General features: G+C 46.7%; 1 protein-coding gene across 1 annotated transcript in view; it reads left to right on the top strand.

The window, feature by feature from the left end:
- The window catches only part of SCGN (secretagogin, EF-hand calcium binding protein), a 36,349-nt gene that overhangs the window by 17,747 nt on the left and 1,725 nt on the right, over positions 1–16,877 (top strand). The window contains exons 7-10 of the mRNA XM_026511250.4: positions 3,903–3,958; positions 8,924–8,969; positions 9,210–9,269; positions 10,996–11,064. Of these exons, the coding sequence (XP_026367035.2) occupies positions 3,903–3,958; positions 8,924–8,969; positions 9,210–9,269; positions 10,996–11,064 (231 nt within the window). The remainder of the gene's footprint in view (positions 1–3,902; positions 3,959–8,923; positions 8,970–9,209; positions 9,270–10,995; positions 11,065–16,877) is intronic.

Here is a 16,877-nt window from a genome sequence, read left to right as displayed (position 1 = left end):
CCTGAGGGGCAGGAGGGGGCATGAAGGAGACATGCGGGCTGCTCACGAAGCCGACCCGGGGCTGGAAAGATTCTGCACGTCACACATCGGCTCAGCAGCCCTGGCTGCCCAGAGCGCTTCTCTTCGCTGCCTTTAGGTTTCCATCTTTAAAAACCCCGGGCTGGCAGCTCCTGCCTTGACTGCCCTGGGCTGAAGAAGATCTGGCAACGTGCAATTTTTGATGGCTCTAGGCTCCGATCCGGAAGCCTAGAATCCTGTGAAGTGGCTGAGGGGGATGCGAGTGGTCTTGCCCAACCTTTGAGCATCTGGGTTGAGAACCGTCCATGGACCAAGACTCCCTGTGACTCAGTGTCTGTTTCGTTGTCAAACCCGTGGCTCTTCTGCTTCTGTGCTCCCCGTAAGCACTCATTTTGTTCCAAACTGTCCTGTGACGATAGGTTCGTGATCAATCAAATCCAAGTGGCCCCTCACGGGTTCTTTACGCCTTGAGGTGACAGGCAAGTGTTGAGGAATCCGGTCAGAGTCTCCACGCTGAGACCTAGTCTAACCAGAAGACTAGAGGACTTTAATGAGACGATGGCCCATCTGTTTCAGTTGGCTTCCTTCAATTCAGAGGCGGCTAATATATACTTTCCCAATGAACATATTTGGGACCTGGACTATAGTTTTGGTTTTTTGGTTTTTTTTTTTTTAAGACTTTTTACATTTCCCTAGCGACCTGTGGATGAACGAATTTTAAGAAACTCAATACTCTCAAAAGAGATTTTAGAACCTTGGTCTAAGTGATACAGCCAGTGTGAAATCACCTTACTGCTGCTTTAATGGCTTTTTTGGAGCAATGGCTACAGTGAGCACAGCACCGCGTTACAGATTCGGTTCCGAAGTTTAGCATCAAATGCTTCACTTAAGAAACGTAACCTGCTAAATGAACTCAAATAGACCCAAAAAAGGATTGGCACGTTTGTAAGCTGTCTGCAGCCTGAACAATGAAGGAGTCACATCAGAGCACCCAATCATAAGCGAAAAGTCGAGGTCTGCAGACCTAACCTCCTTCTAACTCCTAATTAATGTTCTGGACAAGGAAGGAAACAGCCTATTAACAAAATCCAATTATGACATGTAATTGAGAGGTGCTGCCGGTACCTGGCAGGGGAAAGATTAGCTGTCTGAATAGGATATTATCAGGTAACATTGAACTTCTAAAAACGTAAGCTAATGCACGTGGGAAATGTTAAGTTCACGTATGTAATCAGAGCGTGGAACTTAAATTCTTGTAAATGTGCAAATTAAAATCTGAGACCATGGCAGACAGAGAGACACGTGAGGTTAAGCTTGTCCCGTCCTCTAGCCTGGTCCCAGCCCTTGTCCTTCAGGCCTGGATTGAAGTCACTGGCTTCCCAGATGGAGGCACTCACCTCCCTGATCCGGGCTGATGGGAACACGCCTGGGCTCCGTCTCTACAGCTCTTCCCTTCTGTGCTGGTGACCTCATCTGGCCTCATGACTTGAAATAGCAGCTAACAGTGATGCTCAATTCACAGCTGTGACTCTGACCGCTTCACTGAACTTCTTAAGGGAACCATGTAGCCCATTTTCCAATGGGTGGAAGCGTGATTAACACATTGGTGTTCCGTTCTTCCTCAAGCCAATTTTGAGCAAAGGACATTTTCTCCTTTGAGTAATTTGCACAGCAATGGAGATGGGCCCACATCTTTCGAGATGAGTTACTACTTGCTGAAAGCTCAAGATCATCTCGCTCTCTGTTAAAATAGAACCTTTTCTGATGATGGTGTCGTGGGAAATAACTCACGCTCAGTCTCCAGCCAAGTGTGCTGCTCTCGGATTTTTACTGGATCTAGAATTTATGGTCAAGGGGCATGACTGGATGTGTAATATATCCAAATGCATAAAAAAATAACCTGCATTTTAATAGATTCTGTAATACGCATTTTTGAGTTTTGGGGAAATGGATTTTCAAAGTCATTTCAATTATTAAAAAGAAACTGGATTTAGGGAGTGAGGAAGGATGGATGGATAACGTTTTTTAATGCAAAAACCTGTTAGATATACTCTCAGATTTTCTCATTCCCTCTTTCCCCCTGTACAGCCTCTTCCTACAGATATGTTTAGAGAGATTCTGGTGCACTGAAATGAGAAGTCACAAAATTCACTCACACTATGACTCAAATATGCCATGAAATGTCTCTCCTCCATCTTGCCTAACTAATCTGGTCTTCCTGATTTTAACTTTGAATCCTATCCTGTTTAAAGCCTTGTCTGGTCTAATAATTTAAATAGTCTCTTTGGATAATGCTAAGTCTTTCCACAAAAAGAGGAGCTTGGCCTCTTAGATTTCTCAGTCATCTTTGTCGAACCCAGACTCTTCTGCAAAAATGGCGTCAAGGAGGGGCGCCTGGGTGGCTCAGTTGGTTAAGCATTTGCCTTCAGCTAAGGCCATGATCCCAGGGTCCTGGGATCGAGCCCCGAGTAGGGCTCCCTGTTCAGCGGGGGTTTGCTTCTTCCTTTCCCTCTGTCCGTCTACCCCTCCCCCCACCACTCATGCACTCTCTCTCTCTCAAATACGTAAATAAGATATTTTTTAAAAAAATGGCATCAAGGAGAGAAAAGTAGCTCTGGGTCCTAATGGTGGAGGTGGGAAGCCGAAGTCCCTGGGCACAAAGCTCTGACTCCTCTGGTCTCCAGGCTGGTGTCTCTTGGCCACTCAGTTGCTGTCTTGCTGGTATTCACAGCCGAAGTCTGTGATGAGCTCGTAACCCATATTCCTAGCTTTGGCTCACCCACGGGGAGCTATAGGCTAATCCAGCAGCCATTCTTTACCTCTTGCTGGATGCAGGCCACGAATTCTTCGCCACGTCTGTAGCAGAGTCCACATGTTTTTGCCACACGACAGACTAATAAATCGAGAGGCAAGATGCCGGGGGAAAGGAAAGCAACTTTATTCAGAAAGCCAGCAGATCGAGGAGGTGGCCAACTGTTGTCCTCAAGAGTGTCTTCCCTCAGCACGAAACGTGAGGCTCGTTTATGTTAGGGGGAGGTTGGAGTTCAGAGGCGGCTGATGTCTGTAGATGCTCAGGAGGGTCCAAGGGCCCAGGGAAGGTTATCAAACCTTTCTGTCCTTGGTTACTTGATCTTTGCATATAGGAATCCAGTCGTGGCATCCCTGTAAATCTTAAACATGGTGTTGTTATCTCTGTACGTACTTCCTTCTCTCCTTCGGTGAAGTGGGTTTTGGGGAAAGAGTGGTTTTGCACGTCCCAGCTGTAGCAGCCTATGTGCTGGGTTACACAGACGTCTGTCAGCCATAGGTCGCAGCAGCAAGGGAAACAGGGGCAACATGGAGTCAGACATGCTAAGTGTCTCCCTATGACACATTCTCTTTCCAGCCTGTGGCTCAGGGTCCACTCCTGCCCTCTGTTCCAGCATCACCTCTTCCCGTCACAGCCAGCCCCATGGAAAGTCCACTGGCTCTCAACCCAGCGTCCAAACCCTCGGGTGCTCAGAGTGTCTCGGGGAGGCTGAGCCACAGCTAGCCTCAGCTAGTGCCCTCCTGCCTCCAGAATCCCCTCCCAGCAGAGTTAGGTCCCACACCTGTCCACTGGATGTTCCCGTCTCTGCTCGACCCTCTCTTCTTTCCTACAATCCTTGAAGCCTAGAGGGGCAGGCTTTCCCCTATATCACATTCTCCTCAACGACTTTGACCTTCAGTGGAAAAATGCTATTTCTCCTGTGCTCTGAAGGGAGTACTCTGTGACATGAGACAGCCGCAGGCAGTGTAGACAACTGTGGAATCACAAGAACAGAACAGCAAAGAGCTTCGGTAACTTTCAAAGTGAATTCCTGTTACAAGGGCTTCTTCCAATCGTGTCCCCTTCTGCATTCCAGATGAAGATCTTTGACAAAAATAAGGATGGCCGGTTGGATCTGAATGACTTGGCAAGGTAAGTAGCCTGGGAACGGTGTCACATACTCAGACAACCATCCTCTGGGGTTCATGACAGCACACGCTTCTCTTTGAAAGACAGAGGTCAAGTCGTGCCTGAAACCCTGAAGAACAGACTCATCTTGCCCAATAAAGAGCCATTGTTTTGAATCTTCGGGGTGACAGATCCCTTTGTAAAGATAATAACCCCCCCAAATGCACAATGCACAAAGTTTTCATAAAATTTTCTAGGTGGGTCGTGGGCCAGCCCTGCCTTCAAAGGGCAGACATTCCTGGTCTCACATAAGGACCCCATGAAAGCGTCTGGAACCCTGTTCAGTGGCTCCAGGAAAGCTGAGCAGTTAGTTCAGGACAGAGGACGACTGAACCAGACTCCAGCCATGCTATCTGGTTTTTCGGTGTTGGTGTAGCCTCCATGGACACCCAGCACCCGAGGGCCGGAGTGGGGAAGGGGAGGGGTGACAGCAGAAATGGCCCAGTACCTGAGGAGTACTGCCTGTAAGGCCAGTGTTGTGACACGATGGGCATGTCAGCACGTCGTCTCAAGGCTAGCTGACCCCCAAACGACCTGTAGTGGTCCCCAGAAAGGAAAAACAAGTCATTGGATCCATAATACATGGGTGTAACCCAGATGGGGGAGCTGGTATGACCCCAGGTGCCTGAGGTTGGGGTGGAAGGAGTCATAGAGAGGACAGTGACAGAGGATGGCAGTTACAGGCTGCAGGGCCCAGCAGGTATGGCTGGGAGACAGGGAGTCCATAGACTGAGGGTGATTGTCAGTGACGGAGAGTTAACCTGGCAATGTCATAAGCAGGTACTAACTTGAGTTCAGAATCACAAAGCCCTGTACCAGCTGCCTCCTCTCTTGGCAGCAACATCTGTGAGTTCTTGTAGGGGATCTGCGAATGGGGACACATCAGGAAAGACCTCTCCTTAGTGATGACCAGGACGTTGAACCCAATACTCTAAAGGATCTGCTACTCTGAGCCTCATCCTCCTTGGCTACTTTCCCCATGACCTTCATCCCAAATTCGGCCACTTTGCTGGACAAGAGGCACAGAAAGACCAGCCAGACCAGAGAGGAACAAGAGTGTTCCTCCTGAACGCTGAGGACTGAGGGATCTCCGCCCTGTGCCCTTGGAGATCTCTCCCCTGGGTCCCACTCACTTCTCACAGTTCTTTCGGCCAATTGAGGCAAAGGTTCCTCTCAAGTAGAGGTCTAGCTACTCTGAGAGCTGTGAGAAAGCCAGTCCTAATGGGAATACGCAAAGCACCAAAAAGATTCACTCAAAACTTGGCGATCTGGATGAAAACAAGAGCATTTAATTTCCTTGCTCCCCTCACCAGAAGCACCCACCCACCTGACTCCAGGCACTTCTCAGAGGTAGCGAGTCGAGGAGCCTCAAGCGCCCTCTGGAGGCTGGAGTGTGCCACTACCATCAGCTGCTCTTGACCCTTATAGTCAATGATGCTTTTACTCTTGAAATAAAATCCACAGATAATAAAATCTACCTGTGCTCAAAATGCTAAAGCAGTTCGTATAATGCAAACTATAACACACAAAAGGGAAATAAAGGACAGTTAATAATATAATAAGGTGTTTCAGTGTGTAGGTGGGTAGACAGAACCACAGGGAAGGCCTAACCGAGGGGTGGTGCTTACATCTTGGTGTAGAATTACCACGAATATGTCCGTTCAGAGGTTGCCTGATACAAGTGTGGCCTTTTGGTGACTCATGTGTCAGGAACTCACTTGCTGTTGCTCTAATTTTTAAATAATAAGTCTCGATAGTGTTCCAAAAGAAACAAAGCACAGTCATCCCTCAAGTTACGTGACTTGCTATACTATACAGATAATTGACACAATTAGCAAATTACGTATACCTTGAGAAAAATACCCTGGATTTTTATGTAGATAGGAACTCAATTCTCGGGTCAAATATAATTATAGGCAGAATTTGTGCACACATGAATGCTCCCCTGGACATTCCAGAGTCAGGTCAGATATGGGATGATTTCCCCATTCTGCAGAACTTCCCATGCAATGCAGGACATCTAGCCTCCTTGATCCCCATCTATGGAGGTCATGTCCCTTCCGTCAGTCATGTCCCCTCTGTCACTGTGATTACCAAAAAGCCCCCCTGCAGCTAGCCAAACCTCCCCCACTGGGTCCTACCCAGAAGGTAGGAGGTACTTAACTGACATCATACTGAACAGAGATACAAAGCAACAAAACAGTTACTACATTCTTACAAAACCAATATGATATGGAATTTGACAGTGACAACGGGGGTAGGCCGAATAAAGACGTCCATGTCCGAATTCCCAGAACCACCGAACGTTTTATGTCATGTGACAAGAATGCATGAACGCTGCAGATAGCTTTGAAGTTGCTCATTGACAGACCTTACAGAGATTTGTCTGGATGACCCAGGTCAGCTCGAGGGTAACAACAAGGGTCCTTTAAATGGGGAAGAAGGAAGCAGAAGGTCAGGCTTTGAAGGCTTTGAGGTGGAGAAAGGAGCTGTGAGCCAAAGAATGCAGGCAGCTTCTAGAAGCTGGAAAAGGCAAGGAAACGGATTTTCCCTTGGAGCCTCCAGAAGGAAGCAGCCCTGTGGACGCCTCGATTTTAGCCTGGTGGAATCTGCCTCAGACTCTGATTTCCAGGATTGTAAGATAATCATTGGTGCTGTTGAAGCCACCACATCTGCTCATTTGTCACAGCAGCAGTAGGGAAATAACTGAATGACTTGAAGGTCGTAAAACATTTATACACAGGACTCTTCTCTCTCTACCCCCAGCTCTAGAATGGAGGGAGCCCTCTTAATCCACACATGAGCTCCTCTCAAGTACATGGCCTCTCATAGTTCAGGCCGCTTGGTGCCAACCCAGAGATAAGGACAGGATTCCTTATAGAGTTCCAGGATATTCTACCCTTTACTTGGCTCAGATTCATTCTCTTTACCCTGGGCATTGAGAAGAGCAAAATTTTCCAAATTGTTGTGTGATATTTCTTCTGCCTTTCTCTATGCCGTGAATGCATGATTATGAATGCAACATAAATCCAACGCTTTAGGCTTTTGAAACTGTATTCTATTAAATACAATTGTAATTAAGCAGAATGTAAGGAAATACATTTGTTTTCCAAAACAAAACCCATAATTTTTTTTATTGAGTATCATTTAGGTATTATAACATTTACTCTTCTAAAGTGTAGAATTCGGTATACTTTAGTCTATTCATAAAGCTCTTCAGCCATCACCACTGCCCAATTCCAGAACTTTTTCATTGGGCCAGAAAATCACCCCATTGCCCATCAGGAATCACTCTCTCCTCCCCTCCCCTCCCAACCCCTGAGAACCACTAATCTACTTTCTGTTTCCGTGGATCTGGGTATCCCGGGTATTTCATACAAATGGAATCATAGAATACGTGGCCTTTCATGTCTGGTTGAGGTCCTTTATTTCTTCGTGGGGACTGAAGCAACTGTCTCCTGTTCTTTTCATTTCAGCTCGAAGAATCCCTTTAGTATTTCTTGTGGGTCACATTTATTGTTGTTGATACTTGTCTTTTTGCTTAATGACTTTTTCCAACTCATCCTGTAAAATCTGTGGCTTTGTCATATGCGGACACTGAAGTCTGCTTGGTTGCTGGTTAGTTAATGGCTGGGCAGTTCATGGCTTGTATGTCTCCCAAGGTTTGCTGAGGGGCTGTGTATGTGGGTTGGGGCCCTTCTGCTATATGCTGCCAGGAAGTTTACAGTTCTGTCTCAGCCTTAACTTCCTGCGCGCACGGAGCACGAGGATAAGCCGCTGGTGAGACCGTAGGGCCCTGAGGTCTTTTCTGTGCATACACACAGTCCTGGGCATGGATATAATCCTACGCATGTCTACAGATTTCTAGATTCCCAGAAATATTTTGGAGCTTATAAAAGCCCCAATGGACATCTCATTCCCCCAGAGTTTCCTTTTAAGCGTTTTAGTTAGCCTGTTGTGTACCCAAACTCTATTCTTTTCTTTAAAGATTTTATTTGAGAGAGACACAGAGAGAGCATGAGCAGAGGTGAGGGGCAGAGGGGGAGGGAGAAGGAGAAGCAGACTCCCTGCAGATTCCCTGCTGGGCGCAGAGCCTGGCTCCATGCTGGGCTCGATCCCAGGACCCTGAGATCATGACCTGAGCCGAAGTCAGACACTTAACTGACGGAGCCACACAGGTGCCTCTGTTTACCCAAACTCTTATCCGTCACTGTGGTCGGCTGTGATCTTAAATAATTGCTTTTCATTGTTTTTGACAAATCTCCCAGGTAAAAAGCTTTCCCACTAGCTGAGTTCAAAATCAGGTCAAACAAGTGCACCTTGCAAGTGGGGTCATTCAGAGAACACCAGAGAATGGCAGTTCTCTGCGAATCAGGTTTTGAAAGGGCTCCAACTCTGTTCTCACTATAGCAGCTGCTAGAACGCTCATTTTCCCTGGGACTATGGGCTCTTCCTTTTCAAAGACGGGAGGAGCTGGGTAGAGGGATGAAGCAAGTTAAAAAGCCACAAAATCCACTGTTCTTACCAAAATTAAGTCATTTTTCCAAAACAAACACTCCCCAGATTTCCACAAGACTTGAATTTCTAGAATTCTGAAAAAGTCGTTTTGACTATTTTGTGAGTGTGTGCCAGTTTTCTCGTTGCTGTTACGGAGGAGAGAGTTTTCATAAGCCTTTACTCTGCCACTTTCCACCAAGACGACTTTTTAAGTCTCTCTATGGTGACTACTAATCCCTATGAAAGTCTCTCCCAATTAATTTTTAAATGTGTTCTTAAACTATATAAATTCCTATTTTTCAAGTACTTACCCTCTTCTGCAGAATAGTCTGGAAATTGCTCGCCCTCTCCTCATGACAGTTATGGATTTGACTTGCCTCTGAGAGCTGACAGATCATGTAAATTACTTGTCTTTTCTTCTTCTCCATTTAGGATTCTGGCTCTTCAGGAAAACTTCCTTCTCCAATTTAAAATGGATGTAAGTAGTGACATTTCGCTAAGTGGGCTCATGTCATTCACGTCTCTCTATAAATTCGAGAGGGAGGGAAGAGAGGAAGGCATCTGTTGGTGTCGTAATTGATCTAGAGACGGACGAGGCTCACTGTTGGGATTAAGGGTCACTGGCTCAACGTTTACGAAAGTTGTCTGTGACCCTGGGAGGACTGTGCAACTGAAGCGTCCCGGTGCTGGGCTGACATACTGTTTTCTCCACACACAGGCTTGTTCCACCGAAGAAAGAAAGAGGGACTTTGAGAAAATCTTTGCCCACTATGATGTTGTAAGTGTGTCTTTTTGGGTTGTGCTGGCCACTTGTAGGGAGCAAGCTTGTTTAGCCCCTTTGTGGGGTCATCCTACCCACAGACCCTTCACTGACACGATGGATAGCAAGCCCACATGGGCGCTGCCATGTCCCACCCTCAGCTTCTCCTTGTGAACTTCTGAAACTACATGAAAATGGGCAAAGGAGTGTTCACGGTTGAGAAGAGAATAAAATCATGTTTTTCCCCCTCTGGCTCTAAACTGGGAGAAAGTTTCTCCCTCCTGATCTCCATCTAGAAAAGTACGCTCGAAAACCAAAGCAAATAATCAAGTTGAAGACAGCAACCATCCCAAAGAAATAGAGGCAGAGCGAGCCCTGCCGACATAAAACTACTTCTCTTGTGGGATTGGTTGTGTGGCCCTGCTTCCGAGAGGAGAAAATCATAATTCTCAAGCACAAAGTGGGGCAAGGAGATTGCATTTCTTGAGGACAAGGTAGATTAATGCAAGAAGGAAGAAAAATGAGAAAGTTAGGAAAAGTCAAGGGAGATGCCGCACTGAGACTCACCACACCGGACGTGTGTTTGTGTCACATTCTGAGCAGAAAGGAGCACCACCTGGGAGGGGTGGCTCAGCAACGCGTTCACGTGTAAAGTCTCTGTGACCCATCACCTGCGTTTGAATCAGGCCTCGTTGGCCACGTGACCTCGGGCAGGTTCCTTAACCTCCCTGTGCCTCGTTTCCCTTACCTCTAAAGTTAGGGTGACGAGGATAACAATAATAATACCTACCCCATGGGACTGGTGTGAGAATTCAGTGATTTCATGTTTGAAAAGCTCTTAGAGGGGCGCCTGGGTGGCACAGCGGTTAAGCGTCTGCCTTCGGCTCAGGGCGTGATCCCAGCATTATGGGATCGAGCCCCACATCAGGCTCCTCTGCTATGAGCCTGTTTCTTCCTCTCCCACTCCCCCTGCTTGTGTTCCCTCTCTCGCTGGCTGTCTCTATCTCTTTCGCATAAATAAATACAATTTAAAAAAAAAAAAAAAGAAAAGCTCTTAGAAGGGTGCCTGGCAGGTAGCGAGCGCTATGTTGGTGTTCGGTAAATACACTAAGGGAATAGATTCTTTTAAATGACATGCTAAAGGTTCAGGGTGAAGAAAACGAAAAGATGGATGGATGAGTGGTCATGACTGGAACTTTAGAGACGAAACTGAAGTATTTTAACATGTATCACATGTTATAGACATTCTTACAAAATGAGCAGAAAGAAATAAGGGTTTTATGTACAGACCAAATAATAATTCTAATATATTCATTCAATCTAGTCACTCTTGATTTAAAATGCATATTTTAATAATCATCAAGTTCTCGCTAAATCATAAAGCAAAATAAAAAAGAATGTCAGCCTGTATCTTTCAAAGGACCGATACGATGTGTAAATAACAGTTGTCTGAACTGAAGCCTGATATTTGGGAAGCGAATGAAGTTGGTATGTGTCACGTTAATGTGATTTGCAAGAGCCAAGGAACTCTCATTTGTTGACATGGGTGTCGTTACGTACAATTAATTCTTCTCACGTCTGTGGGACATTCACATCCTGCACAGAGAACCTAACTGGAGCGTACCATTTCCAAACCTGTTTGCAACCACAAAAGAATATTGATCTGGACAATTCACCTAATTTATTCTTTAGCTTTCTGACTTTAGCAAATGTCATTTGGTTGATTGGCTCTTGTCTCTTTCAGAGCAGAACGGGAGCTCTGGAAGGCCCGGAAGTGGACGGCTTTGTCAAGGACATGATGGAGCTTGTCCAGGTGATTCACGGGGGCGCAGACATGACACTCACTGGGGGTCGGGGCCGCCATTGTGACTGACTCCACTGTGGATTTCTGAGAATCCGTGGGGCTGACGATTAATAGACCAAACCTAGGGACACAGTTGATTAACAACCTTTGAGCTTCTGTGAGAACTGACATGTCTCCCTTTCTCTCCTAAGACCCTTTGTAGTTTCTGTTCCGTGAAGCCCCCATCGCAGCTTCTTGTTTCCATCATATAAAACCCCTCTCTTTTATCAGAGGAGCACAGGTCTGCTTATTTCTTGATTACGGAAAGGCCTTCCTATCCCTGGACTTGGTTATTAGAATACCTAAAACTTTTAATTTAATTTCATGAAATAAATCCCATATTTGATGATCCCATATTAATTTCATGAAATAAACCCCCCCACCCTCCCGAGGGGCTGCTTGAACAACTAGCCTGAAATGCTGGTTACTTAGCTAGCAAGACGGAGCTGCGATTCGAAGTGACAGGTTTTAGAGTATCATCACCATCACAAAGCTGTTTCGGGTCATGTAGACTGTTTGAAACGAGCAATCTCCTTGGAGAGCCTGTGTATTGTAGTAACTGGCTGCCTGATCTCGTTAAGCGGACACTTTGCAACTCTTTCTTTGCTCGGGGACTGTCTAGCCACTGAATTTAGCACATTCATATCCTTCGAGATTTTTTTGAAGTTAAAACGATGATAATGTCCTGATTGGCTCAGATGGCAACAAATTAGAGTAGCAATTGTTAACTGGTTTTGGAATCCCAGACCCGTTTGAAAACCTGAGTAGAACTATGGAATTTGGGGGGCACCTGGGCGGCTCAGTCGGTTAAGCGTCGACTCCTGATTTCGGCTCAGGTCATGATCTTGGGATTGTGAGTTCAAGCCCCATGTTGGGCTCTGCACTGAGCATGGAGCCTGCTTGTGATTCTCTCTCTCTCCCTCTGCCCCTTCTCCCCCATCCCTGCTCACTCGCTCTCTCTCTCTCTCTCTTTCTCTAACAACAAGAAAACTATGGAGTTTTGCATCAGAAAACTTCCTCCCAATTTACCAATTTTTGCATCAGTCTCCAGGAAGTTCACATTCTGTGATTGAGCAGGCATAGATGAGATTTTTTTTCTGACCTCTGATCAGGATGACGTTGGTGTGTTCTCTGCCTCCTCACTTGTGTTGTTCCCATCCCAGCTGGCCCACGCCTCTCCTTCAGTCCCTTCACGGGAGCTCCGTTGGACACTCCACCGCCATCTGCTAGTGGAACAGTATGGTAGTGCCTTTCGCATTGATTGCTAAAGGAAAGTCCAGTACTTACTCTCCATTGAATGCCAGAATGACTTCTGTAATAGAAACTGAGCAATTATCTATGGGACATTAAAATCCCACAGTGGTAGGCTTGGCCAAATTGCAGTTTTAATTTGCCTTTGATAGAAAGCATGGGATGGGGGGGCCTGCTTCTCAGAGCAGCGTGTGGCCTCCTCTGCTCCGTGGAGCTCGGGCATCTGACTGCCAAAGTCCACAGCCCGGGGGGGGGGGATGTGTGCACACCCCTCCAGACCTTTTCACTTGTCACTGAGCCTGGCAATGGCTTCCATGAGTTACTGGGAGATATGGACAGAAAACCTAAACCAGCCACAGAATAGAGAAGGCATTTTCCCAGAGGAAATTAAAGAGAAGGGGAAAATTCTAGGCCATCCAAAAAACAGGAGTTTGCCTCACCCTTTGATAGGTTCGAATCACCTCCATGGGAATCCCCTTGGCTTGTACTTGTCCCTCTATTTTGGGGGGGCTCTGCTACAGCAAAAATGTACCCCTCAATAGCAGTGCCAGCCAGGTGAAGAGAGCCGGTTCCCAAGGACTGAATGAGGCTGGTCAGTAGCAGAAAAGCAGCTGACCAGGGCTGATACGTCCAGCTAAAAAGTATTACAAAGTAGTTAATTATTAATGTTCTCCTCTGGAGCCAGATTACTGAGGTACTGGATCTTTCCCAGTCTTTGGGGTTGCTTAAAAAACCATTCACCATATAATTTGAAGGATGTTGTCAAGGGAAGATCTTTGAGTAAATTGGGCATTTCTCAGGTTCATAAACTAGAGTTCCTTCTGCAACTTTTTATTTTTCATTTTATTAGACAGGACAATAGGACAAGTCAACAAACCAGTATCTGGAATTTGTTTTAAAAGCAATTATCAGAGCATGCCATGAGGTCAGCAGGGAGCAGGCTCAGTTTCTCAGTGGAGAGTCTTGGTCAGGATCCCTGACGTTTGCAATAATGACCCTGAAATACACTTGTTTTATAGCCTTTCATTCCTGCACAACTATGTATGACACATATATTGAATCTGGTTATCAGAACCTCCCTTTCCCTGATCTCTGGAAAATGGCACCCAAGGCTGTCCTCTGTCAGTATGATGAGATCAGACAAAATAATTTCTGTGCAAGATTCGTAAAGAGTCTGCAGGCCCCTTGGGACAGCACCAATATCAACAGGAGAATCTACAGCTTCAGCCAGAAAGGAGAAGGCAAGACAGCTGAGGTGCCCAGCACCGCACACCAAGGAATTGAAGTGTGGATGGTGACGTGGGGAGCCAAACACATGGGGTTCCAGAGATGCCCAGGGCGTCTGCCTCGAGGGGAGGAGGGTTCCTGCCCTCAGGCTCCCCCAAATTCATTCTTTCTCCTGCTAGACACCCCTTCTGCTTTTCTCTGTTGTCGACAAGGAGATGATGAGCAAGAGGGGACAACACTTAACCTAAAGGATGGCATCTAATGTATGCTGCTAGCCCTCGGCAGGCATGGTGCTGTTTCTCTTCAATTTTTCAATTATAAAAATGATACATCGCAGAGCAATTTGAAAGTAGAGAAAAGACAGAAGAGTAATCTCTACCCTCGAGTAGACCTTCTGTTAACGGATTCGTTTCTGCGAATATTCTGCACAGGCGAGCTCTACTGATAAGCGTTTCCCCGTTACGGTCGTTGTGTTAATGTATGTGTAAGGTTTTACCACTGGTTAGATATCCCTTACCTACACATTTCTCTTTTGCCTGCAATTTTTTTTTTTTTTTTTTAGAGATTTTATTTATTTCTGTGACAGAGAGATAGCCAGCGAGAGAGGGAACACAGCAGGGGGAGTAGGAGAGGAAGAAGCAGGCTCATAGCAGAGGAGCCTGACGTGGGGCTCGATCCCACAATGCTGGGATCACGCCCTGAGCCGAAGGCAGACGCCTAACAACTGCGCTACCCAGGCGCCCCCTTGCCTGCAATTTTTAAAAAATTTTTAATTTGGGAGGAAAGATTTTAATTTTTTTCAGTAATCTCTGCACCCAGTGTGGGGCTCCTGTTTGGCGAGTAATTCAGATTGTTGACCGGGTTTGTGACTCCAACTAAAACTTCGTGCGTGTTTTTGTAAGTGTGTCCGGGTTTTAGGCCTGATCCCAGGAGTGGAATCGAGGAATGCGTGCGCTTCCACATTCCTGGCACCCACTGTCGCACGTTAGAAAGAGCAGCATGTGTTTCTTCCTTTCCATCTTCGAAGCCCTTTCTCCCAGTCCCGCCTGCCCTCCCCACGCCACCCAGAAAGCCAGTGACGTCATTTTGACCCAGGCTTGCCTATCACGGAAGAACGCAGGCAGGCATCTCTATTTTTTCTCACTATGTTTTTTTAGCAACTTCATGTGCTGCTGTCCCTTGGGGGACAGATAGCTTTTAAGAAAAGACAACAGGTGGTAAGGGAAGGGCAGTGTAACCCCAAACACGGAGTGTTGCAACGGTGGGACCCGATGATGTGCTTCCCGGGCTCACGTTACCACGCGGTCCCGTATACACCACTGTCTGCTGGATTTCCCACGGTCTGATCAGGTCCTTCCATCAGCCTAGCAAGATGACCCTGAAAGAACACCACCACAGTGCTCCTTTTCATTGTACAACATGCAGTGGGAGATGCTCATTAGAAGAAACGTCTTCCAAGCTTGCTAAGAAGGACCTGGCCAAAGTCTTAGGCGATAATGCTTTGGCCTCTACACGTTACCTGGGTGTTTTCAGACACCTGAACGGCCTATAAATAGCAGAGTGGAGACGAGAACACATTATGATTTTGCATGGCTAGAGAGTGAGGTTCTGGCTAATTAAATACTCTGATCGAAGAGTTATCCTAAGTGGTTTACAGAAAAGAGCACTTGCACCATTGAAGCTGTCATTCAGTCCCTCTAGGGGTCAGAAGGTGGCCCAGGCAGGGTCTTGGGGTGCTGACGTGGACTCTAGCAAGGAGATTTCGGGAGTGCTGGCAATGATTTATTTGGGGAGAGGGTCTGGATTCGCTTTCGCTGTTTTAGGAGACATCTCTCCTAAACGTACAGGAAAGGGAGGGCGCATGACGAAAACATGAAGACTGCCCTTGGAGACATTCATTAATTCCACAGATGTAACAGCACTTATCACGGGCAAGCACGAGGACACAGATCCAGACCCAGACGTTCCCCTAGTTCCAGGATTCGAGGGGGCGGGGGCTAGATAAGCATTTTTCAGCCAGCTACCCCAGATCCACTCTCATACTTGCCCATGAGAAGGATAAGAAATAGAAAATGCATTTTTGCATGGGCGGCTATGACATAGTATACTGTTTTTTGTTGTTGTTTTAAGATTTTATTTATTTATTTGACAGAGAGAGCGAGGGAGTACAAGCACGGGGAGCAGTAGGAGGAGAGAGAGAAGCAGGCCCCCCGCCCAGCAGGGAGCCCGATGTGGCGCTCCATCCCAGGACCCTGGGATCATGACCTGAGCTGAAGGCAGACGCTTCACCAACTGAGCCACCCAGGCACCCCAGTATAGTGTACTGTTAACTAGATGTGCTCTGGGGCCTGCCTGACCTGTGCCAGCTGTGTGACAGTGGGAAGGTTAATTAACCTCTCTGTGCTTTAGTTTTCTCATCTGTCAATTAAAAGTTGATTGTAGATACAATCTCATCAGGTTGTTCTTGAAGATTGGAATTAATTTGTGTAGAAGCCTTGGATCTGGAACCCATGTGTACTTACACTGGTGACTTGCTGCTAAAACTGAGGCCTCCCCAGTGATCTCAGGTGATTTTTCTCCCATGACCCAAATATCGCTGAACAGCAGCACTTAGGTCTCCTGACTCCTAGTGAGTTGCCAGACATTAAAAGCATAACTCAAAAGGTCCAAAGAAACTTCCTTTACATACACCCATATTCATACCCTCCCCCCCCACACACACACAAAATAAGGAAATAATTCCTTTTGCAGGAAGTAAATTAGAAAAAAAAAAAAAACTTAGAATAGCTTAAATGAGGTAAATTCACTGGCAAATTAATTCGTACTAATGTGTAAATGACTACCACCCAAGTCTTTTCTAAGCATGGGAATTTGCTAAGAGGATCCTGGGGCAGAATGCCACTAACTGGACAAAGGATGTGGCAGGAGTGGTTGAGGCTGCTGACAACCAAAGGTCCCCGCTTTGCAACTGTGCAAGAGAGGGACTCCCAGGGTGGAGCCATGGAGTGTAGCTTGCTGCTTTCAGGACTTCTAAGCCATTTCAGGGACCACACCTACACCTGCCTGTCACTGACACCCAAGGAAGTATCCTAGGTAAGCCCCGACAAGGAGACTGTGCGGAAGGTGTGCTGCTTCTCAGCCTCTTAGTCCAATCACTGACGGACCCTCCATCGGGAGTGCCGTTGCCCCAGGTTCATGTCCTGATGTCCCCTGGAATCCTGCCCCTCGCTGGAGATTACGGTTGCTCTGCCGTCTGGCTCCCAGTTCCTGCTGCTCTCTGCCCTCCTTCCTTCCCTCTGTGAAAA

Source organism: Ursus arctos, unplaced genomic scaffold, assembly GCF_023065955.2.
Source record: "Ursus arctos isolate Adak ecotype North America unplaced genomic scaffold, UrsArc2.0 scaffold_31, whole genome shotgun sequence".
Lineage (NCBI taxonomy): Eukaryota > Metazoa > Chordata > Mammalia > Carnivora > Ursidae > Ursus > Ursus arctos.
This window is presented reverse-complemented; position numbering and strand designations above follow the sequence as displayed.